Source organism: Delphinus delphis, chromosome 19 (genome assembly GCF_949987515.2).
Source record: "Delphinus delphis chromosome 19, mDelDel1.2, whole genome shotgun sequence".
NCBI classification, from domain to species: domain Eukaryota; kingdom Metazoa; phylum Chordata; class Mammalia; order Artiodactyla; family Delphinidae; genus Delphinus; species Delphinus delphis.
In genome coordinates this window covers 53,148,211-53,172,092 of record NC_082701.1, presented here as the reverse complement: position 1 = coordinate 53,172,092, position 23,882 = coordinate 53,148,211, and the positions used below count along the sequence as shown (strand labels likewise).

General features: G+C 52.1%; 1 protein-coding gene across 1 annotated transcript; it reads left to right on the top strand.

Annotated features, from left to right (window-relative positions):
• The first annotated feature begins 1,526 nt into the window (after nt 1-1,526).
• Nucleotides 1,527-22,476, top strand: LOC132414385 (myosin-3). Its single transcript, XM_059996859.1, has 38 exons — nt 1,527-1,730; nt 3,458-3,601; nt 4,042-4,198; nt 5,256-5,283; nt 5,647-5,755; nt 6,347-6,439; nt 7,124-7,187; nt 7,270-7,368; nt 8,214-8,317; nt 8,406-8,544; nt 9,158-9,276; nt 9,360-9,509; nt 10,224-10,394; nt 10,490-10,981; nt 11,559-11,646; nt 11,731-11,848; nt 12,216-12,339; nt 12,428-12,564; nt 12,651-12,906; nt 13,098-13,340; nt 13,433-13,609; nt 13,719-13,864; nt 13,944-14,034; nt 14,426-14,815; nt 14,914-15,040; nt 16,114-16,232; nt 16,404-16,600; nt 16,971-17,154; nt 17,770-17,935; nt 18,223-18,347; nt 18,855-19,163; nt 19,279-19,482; nt 19,561-19,686; nt 20,561-20,731; nt 20,824-20,928; nt 21,095-21,190; nt 21,291-21,428; nt 21,943-22,476. The coding sequence occupies exons 1-38, from the start codon at nt 1,527-1,529 to the stop codon at nt 21,967-21,969; spliced, it is 5,937 nt and encodes a 1,978-aa protein (XP_059852842.1). The 3' UTR covers nt 21,970-22,476.
• The last annotated feature ends 1,406 nt before the right edge of the window (nt 22,477-23,882 follow it).

Below are 23,882 nucleotides of genomic sequence, written 5' to 3'. Positions count from 1 at the left end.
ATATATACCTCTCCCTTGGCAACGACAAAAAAAAAAAGTGAGGAAGGAGCTGGTCCTCAGCTTGTGGTGTCGGTCATTCTCTTTCCAAATATAGAGAAGGAATGAGCGGTGGCGTTAGCGGGGGGTATAAAAGTCCGCGGGCAGCAGCCCCTCTGTAGCTGCTCTGTGGGTGGAGGAGAGTCGCAGCGCCCCTCGCTGGCTCTTTTCCGAGTGCGGCTTGGAGGACGCCACCTGGTGCGGGCCTGTCTGGCTTTGGTAAGGTTAGTTAGAGGCGGAGCTGGGCCTCGGGCCCAAAGGCCCACCCCGCTGCCTGCAGCACCATCCTCCGGCCCGCTCTCCCCTCGACGCTCCGTGGGCCACGGCCTGCCCTTCGCCTCTCCGATCTGTGCAGAGGCCAGTGGGGTCGCCGCCTACCCTGCCCTCACCTTCCCCACCTGCGCTGCGTGCCTGGTGGGTGTCCATCGGCCAATCTGAGATTTCTCCCTGTTCACCGAAGACAGGGGGCCTGATCCCGGCTTGGAACCACTGGCCTTTTTAATAGGGATTCTGTCCTTCCTGCCCAGTTCTGAATGGGAGGCACTGCAGACTGAGGAGGGTGCCGTGCTGGGCTGGTAGGAGCCAGGTTTGGGGCGGTTGGGGGCTTTTCCTACCTTCGTGGCTCACCTGTGGGTCACGTCCCATCTGCTCCTCCAGCTTGTCTCTCGGGTAAGGCTCTTTCTAAGTTATTAGTCCTTCATCCTTATTTGGTTAGCTCATCAGGACCCGATTCAGAACCGACCCAGACACTCCCGTGTCCTGAGCTTGCTTTCTGCGTATTTATTGCAGGTCTGATTTCCCACGACTGCTGTTGTCTGCTGATCTCCCGTGGGTGTGACCCTCAGGTGAGGAAGCCAGTCGGGTCCCTTGGCTCAGAGGTCTCTAGGGTACCAGTTCCTCCCACCTCCGATGGCCTGAAGGGTGAGAGCCCTGTAGAGCTTAGACCAGGACAGGTTAGGCTGGAGCGGAGTGGAAAGGAGGCAGCACCTGGGGAGATGCTCTGAGTAGATGCTGATGTCCGATGCTGCTTCTGTTCTCAAAACAGAACCGAAGAAAGCAAAAGCCGGTTTCCTCCTGTGAAGAGGTAGCCACCTTGAGCCAGAAAGTTCCCCAAATTCCTCAGCTATTTGCCACTTAGCGCACTCTCTTTGAAGAATGGCGTTTATTTCTGATGGTGTTTATTTTTAAGTCTTCCCTCAGCAACACCTGGGTTTTTGCAGAAGAGGAAAGTGAGTCCCGAGAACTGCACCCGCCTCTAGGGTCCCTTCGCCCGTCCGAGCCCCGGCTAATGGGGGAGCTTGGATTGCATACGCTCCGTGCCCTTTGCACAAAGTAGCTGCTCAATAAATATGTGTGCATTTGATTTTCCTGGGGGTCGATGGAGGGCAGCCTTGCTCCCGGGGCTCCACCTTGAAGGGCTCCCTCCGGGGCAGGGCTGAAGCCTGGGGGCAGCAGGGCTCACCTGGTGGGTTCGCCTTCCAGCCGACACCATGAGCAGCGGCACCGAAATGGAAGTGTTCGGCATAGCCGCTCCCTTCCTCCGGAAGTCAGAAAAGGAGAGGATCGAGGCTCAGAACCAGCCTTTTGATGCCAAAACCTACTGCTTTGTGGTCGACTCAAAGGAAGAATACGCCAAGGGGAAAATTAAGAGTACCCAGGATGGGAGGGTCACGGTGGAAACCGAAGACAACAGGGTAAGCCCCATCCACACCCTCTGCAGGCCGGCCAGGCCTCTGTCTGCTCCCCATGGCTGCCCAGTCTGTGCGTCCGGTCCATACCCAGCCATCTCCAGACGTGGCTCTGGCACCGGAATGCCTCACCTGGCATCACCGCCTTAGCATCCCAGGTGTCCTCGGAGGAAGCAGAGTGAACACTGGCCTCAGGCTGCACGGTGGGAGAACCACCTGGTTGTGGTTTGGCCAAAACAATCCATGTTCGGGTGCTTTTGTTAATGTTCGTGTCACTCTAGGTCAGAGGGGACCAGCCCTGTGCATCCCAGGGGTGTGGAGTTGGGAGTCTAACAGTAGGAGGACCTCTGTTAGAACACTCTCCTTTGGTAGCCTAGGTTTCCCCCTAATTCTTCTAGCAATAGCCATCTAACTAAGGAAGTAAGGAAAGCGAGTAAAGGATCCTAGTGGACCACAAGCTCGATGTGACATAGCAGCCTTCCCATATCATGAAGGCAATGAGCAGTGTAGCCCACTACATTCTGGCCCAGGTACTGTGGGCATGCTGGGAGGAATTCTGGACTTCACTACTCTCTGGAATCTAGAGCAGAAGAATCTGGAAATGTTCTAAGAAAAGTTAAAAAAAATGGCAGGGGGGGTGGTATCCAAAAGAGAAGTGTAAAGGAAATAGCGTCATTGGGTTGGATGTGAAGGAAAAAGGCACTGAAATTGTCCTGTGATGCTTGCAAGCACTGGAGCTCCAGAGGGCAGCTCTCAGTACATTTCAGATGATGGAGTTAAGAACGGGCTTATGAAGCCACAGGGAAACATGGAAGGTAGACCTGATGAATGACAATCTAAGATGTCTAGACCCTCACAGGAAGGGCTGATGGCATGGATGGTTTAAGTGGATCTCTACTTAAAGGCAGGTTTTCCACTGCCTTGCCCAGAGGCGGGGTGGGGAAAATGACCATCTTCAAAGGAGGTCTCAGGAAGGAGGTGAGGGCAGAGCAGGGGAGAGGAAGCTGAGCTCCATGCCCACTATGCCAGGGTCCTCCAGCCCCGCTGGGCACTGGGGCAGGGGGCTTCTCTCGAGGGGAGCACAAAGGCGCCTGCCAGTGCCTGGAACCACCACTCTGCCTCGTGGTTCCTTCTCCTGGCTTGTAACACTCCCGCCCCAGAAAGGGAGCGGGGCTGGTTCTCTTTCACAAGCAAGGGCCAGAGCGGGTGAACGGGCAAGATGCAGGGTGGGGGCTTGACAGCTGCTTCCAGAGAGCTCAGAATGCCGGCTAACTCTGGGCACCGGCCTGCTGACCCAAGGCCACCAGCCTCCTCTTCGGTACCTGCCTCAGGAACACCAGTGCACCTGCCATGTTCCCTGAGTAGACAGCAGAAACCCATGAGCTGCTGCAGCTGGGTTTCGGCCCAGCCGGCATCACGGAGCTGAGAGGTTCCTGCTGGCACCCGCGCCTGCGTCATCCCCGCACCCACCCACAGAGACCCTCTTCTCATTTCTGGCATCCTTCCCTCACCTCAGGCCCATCGGAGATGGAAAAAAACAAAAGCCCAAGTAACAGAAACAAATCCCATTCCGTCACCACCACTGCAAACCGCCCCCAGCCCTGTCTCCCTCCCTGTCAAACGGGCGTTTTCTCCAGCACCTGCTTCTTCTGATCTGGGCGTGGGAGACAGATAGCTGCAGGGGCAAAACGCACAGAGAAGCCCAGGTGTGCACTGTACCCCGTCCCTTTCAGACCCTGGTGGTGAAGCCAGAGGACGTGTACGCGATGAACCCGCCCAAGTTCGACCGGATCGAGGACATGGCCATGCTGACACACCTGAATGAACCGGCCGTGCTGTACAACCTCAAGGACCGCTACACCTCCTGGATGATCTACGTCAGTGCCCGCGTTTGCTGGGTTCCCGGGACCTCTGACGGGGTGGGGTGGGGCTGAGCTGCTTGTGGTGGGATGGGCTCTGGAAGGACTGGTGCTGACTGAGCTGCTCAGCAAAAGAGGGGGAATGAAAAGAAGAAAGGGCGACAAGAGTGATGCAGGATGAGAAGGTGAGAGATGAACGGGGCAGGAGGAGAGCAGCTGGAAGGAGGGGCGGGGGCAGGCGAGGTGGGTCCGAGGCTGGGGTCCTGGCACCGGCACCCACCAGCGGCGGGAGGTCCGTTACAACCCTCTTGAGTCTCAGCTGCCTCATCTATAAAGAGAAGTATCTTGCCTCCTTTACAAGTTTCTCGTAAAGAAAAGTGAAATAACAAAAAGAAGGTTCTATGTGTACAGGCACACACCCACGTATACATACATATATATTTTTTACGCTCCCCCAGACCTACTCGGGCCTCTTCTGTGTCACTGTCAACCCTTACAAGTGGCTGCCGGTGTACAACCCCGAGGTGGTGGAGGGCTACCGGGGCAAAAAGCGCCAGGAGGCCCCGCCCCACATCTTCTCCATCTCTGACAATGCGTATCAGTTCATGCTCACAGGTAGGTTTCCAAGGAGGAAGCCTGGAGGCGGGGGGAGGGCTCAGGGAAGCTGCCATGCGATCCTGCACCCGCCCCGTCCAGTGTGCAGCCTCCATACAAAGGACAGGAGGGTGGAGGTGCTTAAAAAAGACGAAAGAGGCCACATATTTCAGGGGCTTGCAGGCCCTGGTGAGAAGTTTGGATTTAGTGCAAGCATGGGTTACCTCATACAAAACTGACATTTCTGTGGGCCCAAAGCAAAGACTGACAATTTCATATGGTTCAGCATAATACAGAGAGAAGCCCGTGGCTGGTTGTAAGCGGGGGCTTAACCTCTCTGGGCCTCATTCTCAAAGAGGAGTCTCTTCAAGCTCCCACCTAGGACTAAACAGGATGGTGGTGGGAAACTGAACCGTGCAGTGAACTCTGACTGCTGGAGACATGGCGGAAAACTGGGAAGCTCTTTTTATTACAATTTTTTTCTTGGACTATAGTTGATTTACAGTGTTGTGTTAGTTTCTGGTGTACAGCAAAGTGATTCAGTTATATATATATATATATATATATATATATATATATATTCTTTTTCAGATTCCTTTCCACTATGGTTTATTATAGGATACTGAATATAGCTCCCTGTGCTATACAGTAGGACCTTGTTGTTTATTTTATATACAGTCGTTTGCATCTGCTAATCCCAAACTCCTAATTTATCCCTCCCCCACCGCCTTTCCCCTTTGGTAACCATAGGTTTGTTTTCTACCTATGTGAGTCTGTTTCTGTTTTGTACATAAGTTCATTTGTATCACATAATCACACATAGGTGATATCATATGGCATTTGTCTTTCTCTGTCTAACTTCTCACTTAGTATGATAATCTCTAGGTCCATCCGTGTTGCTGCAAATTACACTACTTCATTCTTTCGTGTGGCTGAGAAGTATTCCAGAGTGTGTGTGTGCGTGTATACACACCCCCCCCCCCCACCTTCTTTATCCATTCCTCTGTCAATGGACATTTAGGTTGAGGAAGCTCTTCTTATATTGCTATCAACTCTATTTTATCTTTCCCTTTGGCAGATCGTGAAAACCAGTCTATTCTGATTACGTAAGTATCCAAGGTGTAGAGTGTTTTCATAGCTGTGGCCCTTTGTCCCCAGTGCAGAAGGGGAAGATGCCACTTGCTCTGTTTTAATGAGAAAGTACCGAGAACGAAGTCTGTGATGCAAAGATGTGGGGCTGGGCGTTGGGGAGAGACGGGCAGGAAGGCCTGTGAGGCCTCAGGAAGCTGGAGCTCCCCATCCAGCCCGCTCAGCCGTGCCGGTCTCCCCCGGGGCCCCTGCCTCTCCGAGTGGTCTCACATTTGCTGGGAGGTGTGTGTCTGCTGTGGCTCGGGTGACATCTTAGGGGGCCAATTTACACTCACGGAACTTGTTTCTCTGTCTCTCTCTCTTTCGACTGCTCTGAATAGTGGAGAATCCGGGGCAGGAAAGACTGTGAACACCAAAAGGGTCATCCAGTACTTTGCAACAATTGCAGCGACTGGAGACCTCGCCAAGAAGAAGGACTCCAAAATGAGGGTATGGAGAGGAGAAAGGCTTGTTCTGCTTCCACTGCCAACCTTTGTCTTAACTTCAGAACGAGGGGGCACGGGGAGGCGACACCCCATCTCCACAAGGAAGGGAGAGCAGGCCAGGATTTAAAGTCTCACAGGACAGCCAGTTCTCCTAGACGACCCAGCATGTGGTTGATGTTACAGGACCAGATCCTGTGATTGCCTAGAAAACAAGCTTCTAAGGCTCCACTAAGAAAAGTCAGTTTGGGAGCAGCTCACATACACCAGAACCACACATACCAATTGGAGAGAACTGTAGTGTCTACTTGCCTTTCAAAACGAATATATTATAACAGTATGAAATGAACACCGATGACCTAGCTACCTGGAGAATCAAGGAGCTGAAGGGCTAAGTGAGGAGGTTTAGGTCAAGACACCCAGCTTGAGCCAAATCTAAGAATGGCAAGCGTGAGGCGTGCTGATGGTTTGGCTGGGCCCCAGATTGGAAAGCAGGGCAGGGAGGGTCTGGCGACCCGGGGCTGCAGGAGCGAAGGCAGCAGGTGCCGCGGAGCTCACTGTCGCGTGCGGCTCTTCCTGCCCTGACCCCCTGCTCCAGGGGACTCTGGAAGACCAGATCATCAGCGCCAACCCGCTGCTGGAGGCCTTCGGGAACGCCAAGACCGTGAGGAACGACAACTCGTCCCGCTTTGTGAGTTTGCACCGGCTCAAGCTGGGAGCTCCTCTGAGGCCCGCAAGTAGGCAAGGGCCCTGCTTCCAGGAGGCTGCAGTCCTGGGGGTAGACCGCGAAAGAAGGAAACAGATCAACAAGACAGTCTGGGACAAGGATTCCTTGGTAGACAGTGCAGTAAAGAGGGCGTGTGGTAGTGTACTCTGAGCCAGGTCTCCTTTAGACAGGGCTGGCAGGGAAGCCCAAGATCCACAGGATGAGGACAGGGGACTGGCGGGGTCAAGGGACCTCAGAGGGTCTGAGGGGCTGCAGCGAGGCAGGCAGCATGAGGGGAGGTGGGGAGGGGTGGCAGGGAGCGACCTGGAGCCTCGGAGTCTGTAGGCCAGGAGAAGGGGTTTGGGTTTCATTCAGGAAGCTACTGAGGGATCCTTTAAGAGGGAAGTGATATGGTGTGATTTGCATCTTGAACACAATCTCTCTTACTTTGTTGACCATCTTGGGGGTGGGAGTGTAGGGGAGTGGCGTTTGGAGGCAGTGTGGAACAAGGGGATGGAGAAGGGAGACGCAGCCAACCGGAAAGAGGAGAGGGAGAGGAGGTCATGCTTCACTTCAAATTACTGGGGAATAAGGTTCCCGTTCACATTACCCAGGAGGTGGGTAGGAACACCTGGAGTCACGGTACACCTGGTCTCCCTTCCCCCACAGGGCAAGTTCATCCGAATCCATTTTGGTACCACAGGCAAGCTGGCCTCTGCAGATATTGAAACGTGTAAGTAGATCCCTGGGATCAGATGATGTCTCGGGACATCAGGGGAGCAGTTTGGAAAACAGTCCTGTGTTTGTGTTCCTAGATCTGCTGGAAAAATCGAGAGTAACCTTCCAGCTGAAGGCTGAGAGGAGCTACCACATCTTCTACCAGATTCTTTCCAACAAGAAGCCCGAGCTCATAGGTGAGGACGTCCCCAGAGGGGTTGGTTTGAGGCATTTCGGCTTTTGGGTGAGTGGACCAAAGAGAGTTGTGTGTATGCACAGGTGACTCGGCAGCCAGCAGAGGAAGCTTGCTTTAGAAATGGGATGCGGCTGTTTTGACGGTGACATGCCAATTTGAAAAACGCAATCCAATGGACAGTAAAAGGCTGAGGCACAATTGGTTTATTCAGCTCTGGTTTATAGAAACTGGCCGAATGACCAAGCATGTAGTGGTGCTCTAGCGCCCCCTTGTGTTCTGGCACAGAAACCAACATTTCACCCAATGCTGTGAGGCCAACGCAAAATCAGATGAACCACCAGCTGGTGGATGTCCACCCTGCCCTTTGTCCCGCACCTAACAGGGGCCTGGTGCCCTTCTTTGCTCCCTGGCTGTGTCTGCTCAGCCTTCTGGGCCCAAGCCTGGAAATAGGCTGCAGCTTTTCAGCAGGTTTTGGAAAAGACTGTGATTCTACCAAATGATCTGTGCTTCCCTCCCTGTGGCTCTGTCCTGGCCCACACTCGGCCAGTTTTCCCGATTAACCTTTCCCAACCGACATGGATCTGCGCCCTTTGCACGCAAAGCAAGAGAATTTCAATATTCTCTCTGTGGTTCTTACCCTACATGGCCTGGGCGGGCTGCAGAGTCTTCCCTGGACTTTATATTCTGCCACAGCCTGAGTATCGAGAGACTGTTTAAGAGATTTCTAACTACCCTCAGCCTGGGCCCCAGCAGCGAAAGTCTCAGCTGAGGACGCAGAAGCTGAAAGCCCCTAGTGGATGTTTTCTTTGCATCCATGTGACCTCCTCTAAATGGTCATCATTGCAGAGCTGCTGCTTATTACAACCAACCCTTATGACTACCCGTTCATCAGCCAGGGTGAGATCCTGGTGGGCAGCATTGATGATGCGGAGGAGCTGCTGGCTACGGATGTAAGCAGACGGGGGGGGGAGGGGTGGGCGCGGGGCTGCTCCTCCATCACTGGGGTCAACCGGCTGACGTGCTGTCCTCCGATGCCAGAGCGCCATTGACATCCTGGGCTTCACCCCAGAGGAGAAGTGTGGACTCTACAAGCTGACAGGCGCCGTGATGCACTACGGGAACATGAAGTTCAAGCAGAAGCAGCGGGAGGAGCAGGCAGAGCCAGACGGCACTGAAGGTACCACGTCACTGCGGCGACCGCGCGGCAGGGCCAGGGGGCGTCCAGCTGAGGTCGCTCGGGGCCTTTTTTTTTGCCGTACGCGGGCCTCTCACTGTTGTGGCCTCTCCCGTTGCGGAGCACAGGCTCCGAACGCACAGGCCCAGCCACTCCGCGGCATGTGGGATCTTCCTGGACCGGGGCATGAACCCGAGTCCCCTGCATCGGCAGGCGGACTCTCAACCACTGCACCACCAGGGAAGCCCCTCAGGGCCTCTTTTGAAACCGCTTACTCCTCCTCCTGCCTAGAGAGGCGAACCTCTTCAGGGCTCAGATGCCTACAGGCACGGTTACTGCCCCGTCTGCTGAATCACTAGAATGGTCCTGCCTCAGATACAGTAAGGAGTGACCAGGGTTTTCTGGAACCCAGTGCCGCCTTTTCATAAAATCTATCATATTCTCTGAGTGACTCAGCTCCCACCGGCCACAGGTAAGCAGTTTAGAGACACGGAATGTAAACACATGAAGATGGGCTGAGCCGAGCGTGGAAACATCCAGATGACTTTCAGAGTGGCTCTTCCGCTTTGCCAAGCATCAGGGGTTTCCCTTGTAATCAGCCTTCTTTTCCTGCCAGTGGCTGACAAGACAGCCTATCTGATGGGCCTGAACTCTTCGGACCTCCTGAAAGCTTTGTGCTTCCCCAGAGTGAAAGTTGGGAACGAGTATGTTACCAAGGGCCAGACTGTGGACCAGGTAAGTGGCTGCCGCAGGCTGGGAAAGGACGCGGCACCCGACGGCCGCTGCCTCCAGACTCACCGGCTGGCCCCTCCGCACAGGTGCACCATGCCGTGAACGCCCTCTCCAAGTCCGTCTACGAGAAGCTGTTCCTGTGGATGGTCACCCGCATCAACCAGCAGCTGGACACCAAACTGCCCAGACAGCACTTCATTGGCGTCCTGGACATCGCGGGCTTTGAGATCTTTGAGGTTTGTGTTATACTCGTTTGGCTTTGTGCTGGGGGCTGGTTTTCGTGATCCTATAGGCAAGATGTCAAGGCAGCCCACACGTCATCCAGCATCACATCTTGGAGGAAAACGAGATGGAGGGTGGATCAGGTAGAAGAGAACGTGGAAGGGTTTGTATTATTTTAAGAGGGAGGAAGGCTTGTGTCAAGTGGAATTTTAAAGACATCCTCAAACGGATAAAAGAAAACAAAAAATCAAATGCAATTACTGACAATAGGGAGAGCCAGAAACAGAGAAGAAGTTGACAATAAGCCAACCATGCGATGTTTTACATAAATATCCTACTGGCTCTGGGTTAGAAGCACGTAGCCATTCATCGAAGCATATGTTTGGTGTCTGCCAGGTATAAGACTTGCAGGTGAAAAAAAGATGAGCTTGTAGTTTGTAGAGGACAACGAGAAGTACGTAAGGCACACAGAAGACCAACTACAGATAAGGCAGGCCGTGGCCAGCGCCCAGGAGAGGCCCAGACCGTGGACTCAGGAGAAGCATCTTCCAGCTGGAAATCAGAGAAGACTCCAAGGACGTGTGGTCTCCGCTGAGCCCAAGAGTGTGCCCATTCCTGAAAGCATAAATGAGCTGGCGAGAGCCCGAGACCATGAGGAGGAAGGCTGATGCGTGTTTGGTTTTGAAAGAAGTCTAACTTTTCATGTGAACCTTATGTTTTGGTGTTAGTACAACAGCCTGGAGCAGCTGTGCATCAACTTCACCAACGAGAAGCTGCAGCAGTTCTTCAACCACCACATGTTCGTGCTGGAGCAGGAGGAGTACAAGAAGGAGGGCATCGAGTGGGAGTTCATCGACTTCGGGATGGACCTGGCCGCCTGCATTGAGCTCATCGAGAAGGTACCTGCTGTGTGCACTCAGCAGCCGCCCCTCGCCGACCTGCTGCTTGACACTGCAGCTCATACCCGCCCCGTATGCACTCTGCCTTGGTCCAGCCGATGGGCATCTTCTCCATCCTGGAAGAGGAGTGCATGTTCCCCAAGGCCACAGACACCTCCTTCAAGAACAAGCTGTATGACCAGCACCTGGGCAAGTCCAGCAACTTCCAGAAGCCCAAGGCGGTCAAGGGCAGGGCCGAGGCCCACTTCTCGCTGATCCACTACGCGGGCACCGTGGACTACAGCGTCTCGGGCTGGCTGGAGAAGAACAAGGACCCCCTGAACGAGACGGTGGTCGGCCTGTACCAGAAGTCCTCCAACAGGCTCCTGGCACACCTCTACGCCACCTTCGCCACAGCAGACGGTAACAGACTCCGCGGGGTGCCTTGGACCCGCACTTCTTCACTCCAGCCGCCCACGGGGCTGGAGCAGCTCTGCAGGTCTGCTAGCAGCACACGCCGTCTTTTCTTTCTTTCAGCTGATGGTGGGAAGAAGAAAGCTGCCAAGAAAAAGGGCTCTTCCTTCCAGACCGTCTCTGCCCTCTTCAGGGTAAGAAAGATACAGATTTTTTTGCTTGTACTTGGTTTAAGTCATCTCAAAACGAGCAACGCAGAGATGCTAAACTTGACTCACTCAAGAACAGTGATGTGGTCTTAATCTGGTTACTGTCACTTAGGGAGGGTGAGTGGCAGTATGATGATATACAGATGAGGTCTAATAAATGGAGGACCAGAGCTGAACTATCACTTTAAACGGCATCAGCTGCGTGTGCCGGCCGGCCTGGGAGGCGAGTCCTCAGTACAGACTTTCCGACTTGCCTGAAGGACACAGGCAGTAGCATGTCCTGTGCCCAGTGGAGCTGGATACTCCTCTTGAGTTGATTTCAGAGGCATTTTGTACTTGGTTAGTCTCTGGTGGTTCACTGTGAAGCAAAAGTCTGTTTTATCAGTTATTCGCCTACACTTCTAGCCAAAAGATTATTAAAAGAGAAAGTTAAATAATACCTTTATTCCTTAGAATTTATGATAAATTTAAAATACATACCTTACTTTTTTGTTACAATATATCTCCGTGTCTGTAAAAGCCTATAGTAGGCTCACTATCAAATTTAATCTTTTTCTTTTAGGAAAACCTGAACAAGCTGATGTCAAATTTAAGAACAACCCACCCTCACTTTGTGCGCTGTATAATTCCCAACGAAACCAAAACCCCAGGTAAGACACCCGCTGGCTCTGAAGGTGGCAGTCAGGTTTTAGGAGGTTGTGTGTGAAGCTGACGTTTGTTGCTTCTCTTCTCAGGGGCCATGGAGCACAGCCTTGTCCTGCACCAGCTGCGCTGTAATGGTGTCCTGGAAGGAATCCGCATCTGCAGAAAGGGGTTCCCAAACAGGATTCTCTATGGGGATTTTAAACAAAGGTGTGTGATAAAAATGTTCTATTTGCTTCTTGAGAAGATGTGTAAATGCTGGAACTTGAGAGGGAGGAATAGTAGTATGAAAAGACCCGTTTCAAAAGAACAGCTATGGACTCCACATAGCCAAGGTATACAGTTTTCTCCCACATTTTCTCAGGAGCTTATCTGATATACAACACGTCAGAAAAACACCTGGCCTAAGAGTCAGTAGGCCTAGATTCTAGGCCACTATCTGGCCTGTGACCAAGAGCAAGCTTCCCTCTCTCTCTGGACCTTGGCCTTCTTGCCTCTTGGAAGAGAGGCCTGAACTGGTTTCCAAAGTTCACGTCTTTGCTAATGGTCTACGATGTTTCTGTGTCCACAACGGCAGATACCGAGTGCTGAATGCCAGCGCCATCCCTGAGGGGCAGTTCATCGACAGCAAGAAGGCGTGTGAAAAGCTGCTGGCATCCATCGACATTGATCACACTCAGTACAAGTTTGGACACACCAAGGTACTGCATCAGCTCTGACAGATGTTGGCGGGTGGTCCCCGTTAGACTTCTCCGGAAAACTGACTCAAGTCATCCTTCTCCCCTCAAGGTGTTCTTCAAGGCTGGCTTGCTGGGAACCCTGGAGGAAATGCGGGATGACCGCCTGGCCAAGCTGATCACCCGGACGCAAGCTGTGTGCAGAGGGTTCCTCATGCGCATGGAATTCCAGAAGATGGTGCAGAGAAGGTCGAGTGGGGTCTGTGCTCAGACCTGAGCTCTTCGGGAGAAGTGGGGAGTCTCTCTTAGAAAAACACTGATGTTTTGTTTTTTAGGGAGTCCATCTTCTGCATCCAGTACAACATCCGAGCCTTCATGAACGTCAAGCACTGGCCCTGGATGAAACTCTTCTTCAAGATCAAGCCCCTTCTCAAGAGCGCAGAAACCGAGAAGGAGATGGCCACCATGAAGGAAGAGTTCCAGAAAACTAAAGATGAACTCGCCAAGTCAGAGGCAAAAAGGAAGGAACTGGAGGAAAAACTGGTGACTCTAGTACAAGAGAAGAATGACCTGCAGCTCCAAGTACAAGCTGTAGGTGTTTAGGAATTTTTTTAAAACTTTCCTTCTAGATTTGATTAGTTAAGAAAATGACTTTTGGTGGGAGTTTTGCTTTTTAGTTGCGATGCTTCGTAAAGGACCTCATATATAACAAAATACTGGAATGTCACAAATCTTATCTTTTAACCATTAAAGGAAATGATATATTTTTTTCTTTTTTTAAGGAAAGTGAAAACTTGTTGGATGCAGAGGAAAGATGTGATCAACTGATCAAAGCCAAGTTCCAGCTGGAGGCAAAGATCAAGGAGGTGACTGAGAGAGCTGAGGATGAGGAAGAGATCAATGCTGAGCTGACGGCCAAGAAGAGGAAACTGGAGGACGAATGTTCGGAACTGAAGAAAGACATAGATGACCTTGAGCTGACACTGGCCAAGGTTGAGAAGGAGAAACATGCCACAGAGAACAAGGTGGTACACTCCCTGTGGGCCCTTCCAGCTTGATGTGGTCAATGCAAACCCGACTTGATCTCTTCTTATAATTGCCTGTGGCTTCTTCTTAGGTTAAAAACCTTACTGAGGAACTCGCTGGTTTGGATGAAACCATTGCAAAGTTAACCAGGGAGAAGAAAGCCCTCCAAGAGGCCCACCAGCAGACCCTGGATGACCTCCAGGCTGAAGAAGACAAAGTCAATTCCTTGAGCAAAATCAAGAGTAAACTGGAACAGCAGGTGGATGACGTGAGTAAAGGATGCTAGTCGGGAGGCCTGGGCCTCAGGGTGGGAAGAGCCCCCGAGAACCCTCTGGTGCAAAGCATTTGTTCTCAAAAGGAAACGGTGCCTTTTGCAGCTGGAAAGCTCCCTAGAACAAGAAAAGAAGCTTCGTGTAGACCTGGAAAGGAACAAAAGGAAGCTTGAGGGAGACCTGAAGCTTGCCCACGAGTCCATATTGGATCTGGAGAATGACAAGCAACAGCTGGATGAAAGGCTCAAGAAGTGCGCCCTGAAACCACCGAGTTCAGCTTTCCAATTCCCGGGTATTTGGTCTTCACACGTTCTGCATTTCCCTTCACAGGAAGGATTTCGAGTACAGTCAGCTGCAAAGCAAAGTGGAGGATGAGCAGACTCTGGGCCTGCAGTTCCAGAAGAAAATCAAAGAGCTACAGGTAGGAGGCGTTTGGGACTTTTCTTTCACACGTGGTCACGTACAGTGGGTGGGGGGTGTCTATTGCACGTCATTAGAGCAAAGCGGGCAGGACCGTGGGTCTCCTTTCTGCTAGGCTGACACAGTAGTGATGAACAGTTTTTCCGTAACTGTTGACAAAGCACATAACTGAAGTATTTGAAGTCCACGTGCAGTTGGAATGGACTATATCCTGGGTGGCCGCTGCAGGGGTAATGCCTGTGTCGAGGCAGGAAAAACTCGTGTCAGAGGAAATTTGCAGCATTGGTATCGTTCGGGGAGCAGTCCGAGAGCGGTTTGTCTAATGGGAGGGGAAACTAGCCTGGTGTTGACACTGGAAGTCAGGAGTGTCGTGGGGCGGCCTGCCCTCACAGGCCCGCATCGAGGAGCTGGAGGAGGAGATCGAGGCAGAGCGGGCCTCCCGTGCCAAAGCTGAGAAGCAGCGCTCGGACCTCTCCCGGGAGCTGGAGGAGATCAGCGAGCGGCTGGAGGAGGCGGGCGGCGTCACATCCACCCAGATAGAGCTCAACAAGAAGCGGGAGGCCGAGTTCCTGAAGCTGCGCCGGGACCTGGAGGAGGCCACCCTGCAGCACGAGGCCACGGCGGCCACGCTGAGGAAGAAGCACGCGGACAGTGTGGCCGAGCTGGGGGAGCAGATTGACAACCTGCAGAGGGTCAAGCAGAAGCTGGAGAAGGAGAAGAGTGAGTTCAAGCTGGAGCTCGACGACCTCGGCAGCAACGTGGAGAGCGTGTCCAAGTCCAAGGTGCGGGGTGGGGGGCGCCTCGTCCTCAGGTGAGGGGGACCCTGCGTCCTTCCCACCTGATCGCTGACTCAGCTTCCTCCCCCTTCTCAACCCTGCAGGCGAATCTGGAGAAAATGTGCCGCACTCTGGAGGATCAGTTAAGCGAGGCCAGGGGCAAGAACGAGGAATGTCAGAGGAGCCTGAGTGAACTGACCGCACAGAAGGCACGTCTGCAGACGGAGGCCGGTGAGCGCCGGGAAACGGCGGGGGCGGTGCCTCCTGGACACCCACAGAGGGCAACTGGTCAGAACGAAAGGCAGGGTTTGTTTGGGGGAGGATTTCTAGGGAAGCAGATTTTCAGGAGAGAGGCAATCAGAATAACCCACGAAAGCGCCATTTAGAATGTCCCAAAGGAGGAGAGCACTGAAAGTTCAGTAAGAAGGAGAGAGACACGGACTGGAATGAGGAGGGACCCAAAACACCACCTGCTTCAAGCGCTTTCAAAATTAATGTAACCCTGCCTCAAAAAGAACCTAGAGGGCAGAAGTGGGACTAGGAACCAAGTCCCATGGCTTTGCTACTTCTCGCTGCACATTAATGCAGATTCCTTGTCTGCAATGGAGCATTTTAAACAGTAAAGAAAGAACCACGGCCAATTTGTATAGGCTCTTGGTGTGTGATAAAAATACAGGGGAACATTATCCGGGACTTCCACCTAGAAAACATGGCTCCCCCAGCGCTGGTCCTCCAGCCCATCATCACAGGTGAACCAGTCCTTTGTAGCAGCTCGACTGAGACAGTGACAAAAAGAAGTTCAGGGGCCACTTCTACCATGATCTTGGGAGTTCACCCCTGGAGTCCGAAGGCCTCTCCCCCACCTTGTTTTTCTCCTGCCTCTACGTAAGCATATAAACCAGAACCACCGTAGCCACCCAAAAATCCAGCTTCAAACTACTGAAGCTAGAAGTCCTAAGGAACGCAGCAAAGAGATGCAGTATTTCCCCCAGTGACAAATCAGCAAACAGCTGGAAGCGCCAGCCACTGAAAGGTCTGATGGGAGTGTTTAGGTGGTGAGGTTTTGGTTTACAATTCTTCTTAAGTTTTATTGACAAAAGTTACTCCATGCTTCTGGAATTTTACAACAGTATCTTACCAGGGTGTGCTTTCAGTTTCCTCTTCACGGACACATCCCTTCACCCCCAAGAAAGGACCACATCTTGTAATTTACTCTCTCCCCATATCTCAGCACAGTGCCTTACATACAGTAGGAACCTGGTGAGTGAGTGAATGAAGTGAAAATAATTCCCTTCTGGACACAGGTGAGCTGAGTCGTCAACTGGAAGAAAAGGAGAGCATAGTATCGCAGCTTTCCAGAAGCAAGCAAGCATTTACCCAGCAAGTAGAAGAGCTCAAGAGGCAGTTAGAGGAAGAGAGCAAGGTACGTCCGCAGAGGGAGCACTCCCCGACCTAGCCTTCCAGTACCACCTGCAGAAACAAAAGGCAGCTCTACTCATAGGTGATGACAGCGGGAGCACACCTGGATTGCATCATGCACACGGCACTAAAATGGTCATCCGCTGGGGCCTCTCCTCTGTCCTGACTTTTGCAGGCCAAGAGCGCCCTGGCCCACGCCCTGCAGTCCTCCCGCCACGACTGTGACCTGCTGCGGGAACAGTATGAGGAGGAGCAGGAAGCCAAGGCTGAGATGCAGAGGGCGCTGTCCAAGGCCAACAGCGAGGTGGCCCAGTGGAGGACCAAATACGAGACGGACGCCATCCAGCGCACGGAGGAGCTGGAGGAGGCCAAGTACACAACCCTATCTGTCTTCAGAAGAAATAGAACTCCTAGATGATCAAGTGACAGAAGGCACCAACTTTAGAACTACTCGCGAGTGAATTTGTTACGATGTTTTCCCATCTTCTATGTCTTTTAAGGCAGTTCTGTGCCAGTAGAGGGAGGCGGTGTTAGCACATTTCATTGAGACAAACGACTTTGACCTTGGTTAGAGAAAAGGCAGGCTATTGGTCACTGGTTTTTAGCAGACAGGAAGTTCTCCTGGGCTTATGAAAGGAAATCGGCGTTTGAATCACATAAATTAGTGATTCCAACTTGGTGAATAGTGATGTTCAGTAGGATTGAAACTTAAAGCATCTGCTTCTCTTTCACATTCTTCAAGGAAAAAGCTCGCTCAGCGCCTTCAGGATTCCGAGGAGCAGGTTGAGGCGGTGAACGCTAAGTGCGCTTCCCTGGAGAAGACCAGGCAGAGGCTGCAAGCAGAGGTGGAGGACCTGATGGGCGATGTGGACAGAGCCAACTCCCTGGCTGCCGCTCTGGACAAGAAGCAGAGGAACTTTGACAAGGTGTGGGGTGAGCTCCCTGCCGGCTGAGCACCGTGACACAGCGGTACCGGGTGGTACCTGACTCTGCCCCAGTAGCAGTGTGACCTCAGGCAAGCCCCTGAAACAGAACGGGAGTGGGATGCGGAGGGGGGGGGGTCCCTTTCAAACACTGTCAGTGGAAACAAGCCACCGCCTCCAATGCTGCCAGTCCCGAGCGTTTTTGTACCCCCACACGCTGGTCTGTCTGCGGGGGCTGATGTGGGAATCCAACTCGGGTCCCACTGCGAGGCTTTGTGACAGCGTCCCCTTCAGTATGACAGGTAAGGTTGCTTTGAAACAAAGTTTTAATGAAATACTTAGAAGTACAGGGCCGTTTTCATATTAGGAAAGGGCAGTTCGGCCCAGCTAATTCCTTCTCAAAGGATCCACTTGCTTTTCATCAAGGGCAGTTGTTACTGACCAGTGACTGATCTGGAAATCTTGGTTAGCCAGCAGTCAGGAACAAGGGGTTAGGCAAGTGACACGGCAGAGGCGGCCCCAGCTCCCAGACTGCTCCCCCTCGCGGGCGTACTTAGATAGAAACTAGCCAAGAGGCGCTCGTCAACAGAGGTGCCGCCTTCCTCCCCGGTGCTGCAGGTGCTCGCTGAATGGAAAACCAAGTGTGAGGAGAGCCAGGCAGAGCTGGAGGCATCTCTGAAGGAATCCCGCTCCCTGAGTACTGAGCTCTTCAAACTGAAAAATGCCTATGAAGAAGCCTTAGATCAACTTGAAACTGTGAAACGGGAAAATAAGAATTTAGAGCGTAAGCAATTTGTCTGAAATCCTGCTTCATGCTATTGCCAGAGCGTGGGGCTGGAGGTCCGTGCCTGCAGGACCCAAACCCCTACACGAGAATCCGTTACTGCACACACAGGAAGTGTTCAGATCCGAGGGGTTGTTTCTGAGTCTCTCTATATACAGTATCTTATCTCTAGGAAACAGCATCCTTAGAACTATGATAGACTAGTTAAAAGCATTCGGTTGGTGCTTACTCTGCCTGGAAAACTGCACGGAGAACGTTCTGAGGCAACCAAACCTCTTTCTTTGCAGAGGAGATAGCCGATCTCACAGAACAAATTGCCGAAAACGGTAAAACCATCCATGAACTGGAGAAATCAAGAAAGCAGATCGAGCTGGAAAAGGCTGATATCCAACTGGCCCTTGAGGAAGCAGAGGTGAGCAGAACGCCGGCGAGGCACTGGCCTGGAACAGAGACTATGATGGTGGGGCTCCAGCTAGGGAGGCCAGGCGGCCCCGATCTGGGTCTGTAAAGTCACAGTCCTAACGCCGGCCCCTTTCCTATCAATGTGCATGGACTAATACCTGTGAATACCTGTGAATTATCTTGAACTTACTGGAGAAAATCATTATGTTAAAATAGGTCTAAAAATGAGATTTTACAAAAATCTTAGATGAATTCAAAATATCTATAAAGTGCCTTAAGTGCCTAAGAAATGTGATGATTTAAATGTTATTGTTTGATAGTATAATAAAAACAAAGTGCAATGAAACATCTTATTTCTGCACTGAAGGTAAGTTAGGGATTTTTTAAAAAAGAGTTTTGAATATTGCAGAGTTAGAATTACAAACATTCTATTGGAGGTTTTTTTGCCCCAAAGAGTAGCGTAGCAGGCTCTCTCCCATCACTGGTACCATTTCTGTCTTGTTCTTGTTCTTCAAAGGCCGCTCTTGAGCATGAAGAGGCCAAGATCCTCCGAATCCAGCTGGAACTCTCACAAGTGAAATCAGAAATCGATAGAAAGGTGGCCGAGAAAGACGAAGAGATCGAGCAGCTGAAGAGGAACTACCAGAGAGCAGTAGAGACGATGCAGAGCGCCCTGGACGCCGAGGTGCGGAGCCGGAATGAGGCCATCAGGATCAAGAAGAAGATGGAGGGGGACCTGAACGAAATCGAGATCCAGCTGAGCCACGCCAACCGCCAGGCCGCAGAGACCCTCAAACACCTCCGGAGCGTCCAGGGGCAGCTGAAGGTTTGCGCACTCCCGGTGGGAAACCTCTCCCATTCTCAGACACGCCAGCTGTCGGCTGGGCTCATGGTCCTCAGGCCTCAACTTCAGCCGGACGTTTCTGTTACTGTCTGGCCAGGATACCCAGCTCCACCTGGATGATGCTCTCCGGGGCCAAGAGGACCTGAAGGAGCAGCTGGCGATCGTGGAGCGCAGAGCCAACCTGCTGCAGGCCGAGATCGAGGAGCTGCGGGCCACCCTGGAGCAGACGGAGAGGAGCAGGAAGACGGCAGAGCAGGAGCTCCTGGACACCAGCGAGCGCGTCCAGCTCCTGCACACCCAGGTGGGGGAGGGGGGAGGGGAGGGGCGCGGGGCCCCTGCGCTCGGGCGCGCCTGGCTAAACCCCCTCCTCCCGTCCCAGAACACCAGTCTCATCCACACCAAGAAGAAGCTGGAGACAGACCTCCTGCAGCTCCAGAGCGAGGTGGAGGATGCCAGCAGGGACGCGAGGAGCGCTGAAGAGAAAGCGAAGAAGGCCATCACGGATGTGAGGCTCCTCCCTGCCCTGCGTGGCTGCCAGGATTGCATTTCATCCAAGCCCCCTTCCTCTCCAACCCATTAGACAGGGTGGGGCCTTCCCAGGGCACATGTGGTGTGAGTTCTGCTCCAGAAGCGCTCCCCACCTCCCCGAACAGTCAACATGTCTCCTCCCGCACGTTTAAATAGTGGACATGAGAAATAAGGGAGTGTGGATAAAAAAAGACCAGAAGGAATTATATTCCTTTTTTATGCCCTTGGAGAGGTATGCTCTTCTTTCCTTCAACGTATGACTGATTCCAAATATAAAAATGAGACCCTCAGACGTCAGGATCCCACCAAATGTCACCTTACAGGAAGCTGGCTTCCCTCCCACCGGCACCCAGCCTTCCTGCTCCAGAGGCCTTGGTTCTGGGCTCGTGGCCCCCACAGCGCCACCTGCTGCTCGATGGAGGGCACAACCTCGTGACGATTCCTCCCTGCTTGCTCAGGCACCCCCAGTTCTCTAGAGGCCTTCCCTTAGCCCCATTACCCCACACCCGTGATGCTAGGTTATGAACTCAGAATTCTCTAAGTCACGGGTTGGTGATAATGGTGATAAGGAAAGAAGGAATCTCCTTGGAGCTAGGGAGGTCCCAAGGAGGCCAGTTTAAGAAAGGGAAGAAACTATTTCCCATCCAGCCCTTGAAGGTTTCACTTCTTAGTTTATGCTACATGCCTGGTGCAGCTCTTCTCAGATCCCATGGTGGAACAGTGGGCTCAGTCATCCCGTTACCTATTGTCCTTTGTCATCAGCATGGCTCTGGTCCTCCGGGTACCCAGATTTCAACAGCTCCAAGCACTTGACCTTGGTCTGCATCTGAGTGGGATGATGTGCTTTTCAGGCGGCCATGATGGCCGAGGAGCTGAAGAAGGAGCAGGACACCAGCGCCCACCTGGAGCGGATGAAGAAGAACCTGGAGCAGACGGTGAAGGACCTACAGCACCGCCTGGACGAGGCTGAGCAGCTGGCCCTGAAGGGCGGGAAGAAGCAGATCCAGAAGCTGGAGGCGCGGGTACTTGCAGGACAGGCCCCAGCCTACGCAGAGCTTTCTGGCCTCTCCCGTTCGTGCTCCAGCCCCAGACTAATTTACACACGTTCCCCCAGATCCGAGAGCTGGAGTTTGAGCTTGAAGGGGAGCAGAAGAAGAACACCGAGTCTGTCAAGGGCCTGAGGAAGTATGAGCGGCGGGTCAAGGAGTTAACTTACCAGGCAAGTGGAAAGAAACCCCACGGGCATTTCCTCTGTGAAGTGCGAACACCTTCCCAGGTCCTCTCTCCAGAAAACAGGGAGAAATCCTTTAGCCCCAGAGAGAACTGGGACCTCTTGCATCCCTGCCGGCCCCTGGCTAAGTACTGTCCCATGTTCTCTCTTTCAGTGCGAAGAGGACAGGAAGAACGTGGTGAGATTACAGGATCTGGTGGACAAACTTCAAGTGAAGGTCAAGTCCTACAAGAGGCAGGCCGAGGAGGCTGTAAGTCCGCGGGACCCCAGCGCGGCGCCTGGCCTGTTTCCCCCTGCGAGCCCCAGAGAGGCGCTCGCTGATCGTACCCGCCCCGGCTCTTTGCTTTTAGGATGAACAAGCCAACGCTCATCTCACCAAGTTCCGGAAAGCTCAGCATGAGCTGGAGGAGGCTGAAGAACGGGCCGATATTGCCGAATCTCAAGTCAATAAGCTCCGCGCGAAGACCAGAGACTTCACCTCCAGCCGAGTAGGTGGCCCCGCGGCACGGGGTGGGGAGGGCGATGCAGCGGGAGGTGCGGCTCCCGGGGAGGAACCCGCCGTGATGGACGGTACCTTGGAGAACCTTCGACTTTAGAACTGGTCAGTCTCGGGCTCAGGAAAGGAAAGGATTTGCTTAAAGCCACGTAGCTGGTGTAGAGACCGGCTAAACCCCGGTCTGTGAGTCCCAGTAGAACACCGTCCTGAAAAGCGGCGAGCGGTTCCTGCGTGGGCTCGGGCGCCCTCTGCCGGCCGGCCGCCGTCTCTGCGCCCACTGTAGCTGTAGGTTCCTAGATCCCTGGGCTATTCTGAGGACCAGGCTCTCAGGCTGTGGGGTGACTGCCGCCACGTCTGCACTCGTGTATCCGCCTGCGATCCAAGGAATATCCCGTGTCCCGCTGAAACAGACAAGCAAGCAACCCCAGATGCTCGCTGGGAGGGGGCGTGGCCGGAAATGCGGCTCTGCCATCTGACAGAACTCAAGATGCCCACTTTCTCCCCAGATGGTGGTCCATGAGAGTGAAGAGTGAGTGATCCTACGCTGGAACAGGACAGAAAATATGCGAAATATGTATTTTCATGGTTCCTGACCCTTAATTTCCATGTGATTGCTTTTCACATGCAATAAATTTTGCTTTGTTTTCAATTTGGGGCTGTGTCATTGTATTTGTTTTCTCTTCCCGGTGTGGAAATGGTTCGTTGGTGGTATTTATGCCCAATGTTGAAATCTCGGTATGCAGATGACTCAATAAAGTCATTTGGCCTATTTTCAGGTGCATGTATGTGGGGACAGGGAGAGACTGCTTTTGGTTTAAATTTGAGATTAGGGCAGAAATAAAAAGTACTCCTAGGTTAACCACTGCTTTGGTGGAAGGAGGGGGAGATTGTCCAAAGAGTCATCTCCCAACTATGACAAGGGGGACATACAAAGGTTTGGTTCAGGAAAGCCCCGTCTCAAGTTGAATAGGGTTTTAAGGCAGAAGCCAGAGTCCCCCTACATCTTCTCAGAGAACTACCCTGGAATCTAAGAAAAGTTTGTCAGGCAGCTCCACATAGTGCCGTGCTAACTAACTACTAGGAATACACAAATGAGTAAAACAGCATCTGGTCCCTCCAAGAACTCGCAGTAAATCTACCACTGAGGTGCTGGGAGAGCTGGACAGCTACATGTAAAAGAGTGAGATTAGAACACTCCCTAACACCATACACACAAATAATAAAATAAACGGATTACAGACCTAAATGTAAGGCCAGACACTATAAAACTCTTAAGAGGAAAACAGAGAACACTCTATGACCTAAATCACAGCAAGATCCTTTTTGACCCACCTCCTAGAGAAATGGAAATAAAAACAAAAATAAACAAATGGGACCTAATGAAACTTCAAAGCTTTTGCACAACAAAGGAAACCATAAGCAAGACGAAAAGACAACCCTCAGAATGGGAAAAAAATATTTGCAAATGAAGCAACTGACAAAGGATTAATCTCCAAAATATACAAGCAGCTCATGCAGCTCAGTATTAAAAAAAAAAACCCGGGCTCCCCTGGTGGCACAGTGGTTGAGAGTCCGCCTGCCGATGCAGGGGACGCGGGTTCGTGCCCCGGTCTGGGAAGATCCCACATGCCGCAGAGCGGCTGGGCCCGTGAGCCATGGCCGCTGAGCCTGCGCGTCCGGAGCCTGTGCTCCGCAACGCGAGAGGCCACAACAGTGAGAGGCCCGTGTATCGCAAAAAACAAAACAAAAAAACAACCCAATCCAAAAATGGGCAGAAGCTCTAAAGAGACGTTTCTCCAAAGAAGATGTACAGATTGCCAACAAACACATGAAAGGATGCTCAACATCACTAATCATTAGAGAAATGCAAATCAAAACTACGATGAGGTATCACCTCACACTGGTCAGAATGGCCATCATCAAAAAAATCTACAAACAATAAATGCTGGAGAGGGTGTGGAGAAAAGGGAACCTTCTTGTACTGTTGGTGGGAATGTAAATTCATACAGCCACTATGGAGAACAGTATGGAGGTTCCTTAAAAAACTAAAAACTACCATATGACCTAGCAATCCCACTACTGGGCATATACCCTGAGAAAACCATAATTCAAAAAGAGTCACATACCACAATGTTCATTGCAGCTCTATTTACAATAGCCAGGACATGGAAGCAACCTAAGTGTCCATAGACAGATGAATGGATAAAGAAGATGTGGCACATATATACAATGGAATATTAGCCATATAAAGAAACGAAATTGAGTTATTTGTAGTGAGGTGGATAGACCTAGAGTCTGTCATACAGAGTGAAGTAAGTCAGAAAGAGAAAAACAAATACCGTATGCTAACACATATATATGGAATGTAAAAAAACAAGACAAAAAACGGTTCTGAAGAACCTAGGGGCAGGACAGGAATAAACATGCAAAAGTAGAGAATGGACTT

Excerpts from the sequence above, each read along its gene's own strand:
- LOC132414385 (XM_059996859.1), top strand. The coding sequence starts at position 1,527 with ATGAGCAGCGGCACCGAAATGGAAGTGTTCGGCATAGCCGCTCCCTTC. Across the intron at positions 13,865-13,943 it reads CTGGATGAAAGGCTCAAGAA|GAAGGATTTCGAGTACAGTC; the intron begins GTGCGCCCTGAA and ends TTCCCTTCACAG. Across the intron at positions 16,233-16,403 it reads AGTTAGAGGAAGAGAGCAAG|GCCAAGAGCGCCCTGGCCCA; the intron begins GTACGTCCGCAG and ends TGACTTTTGCAG.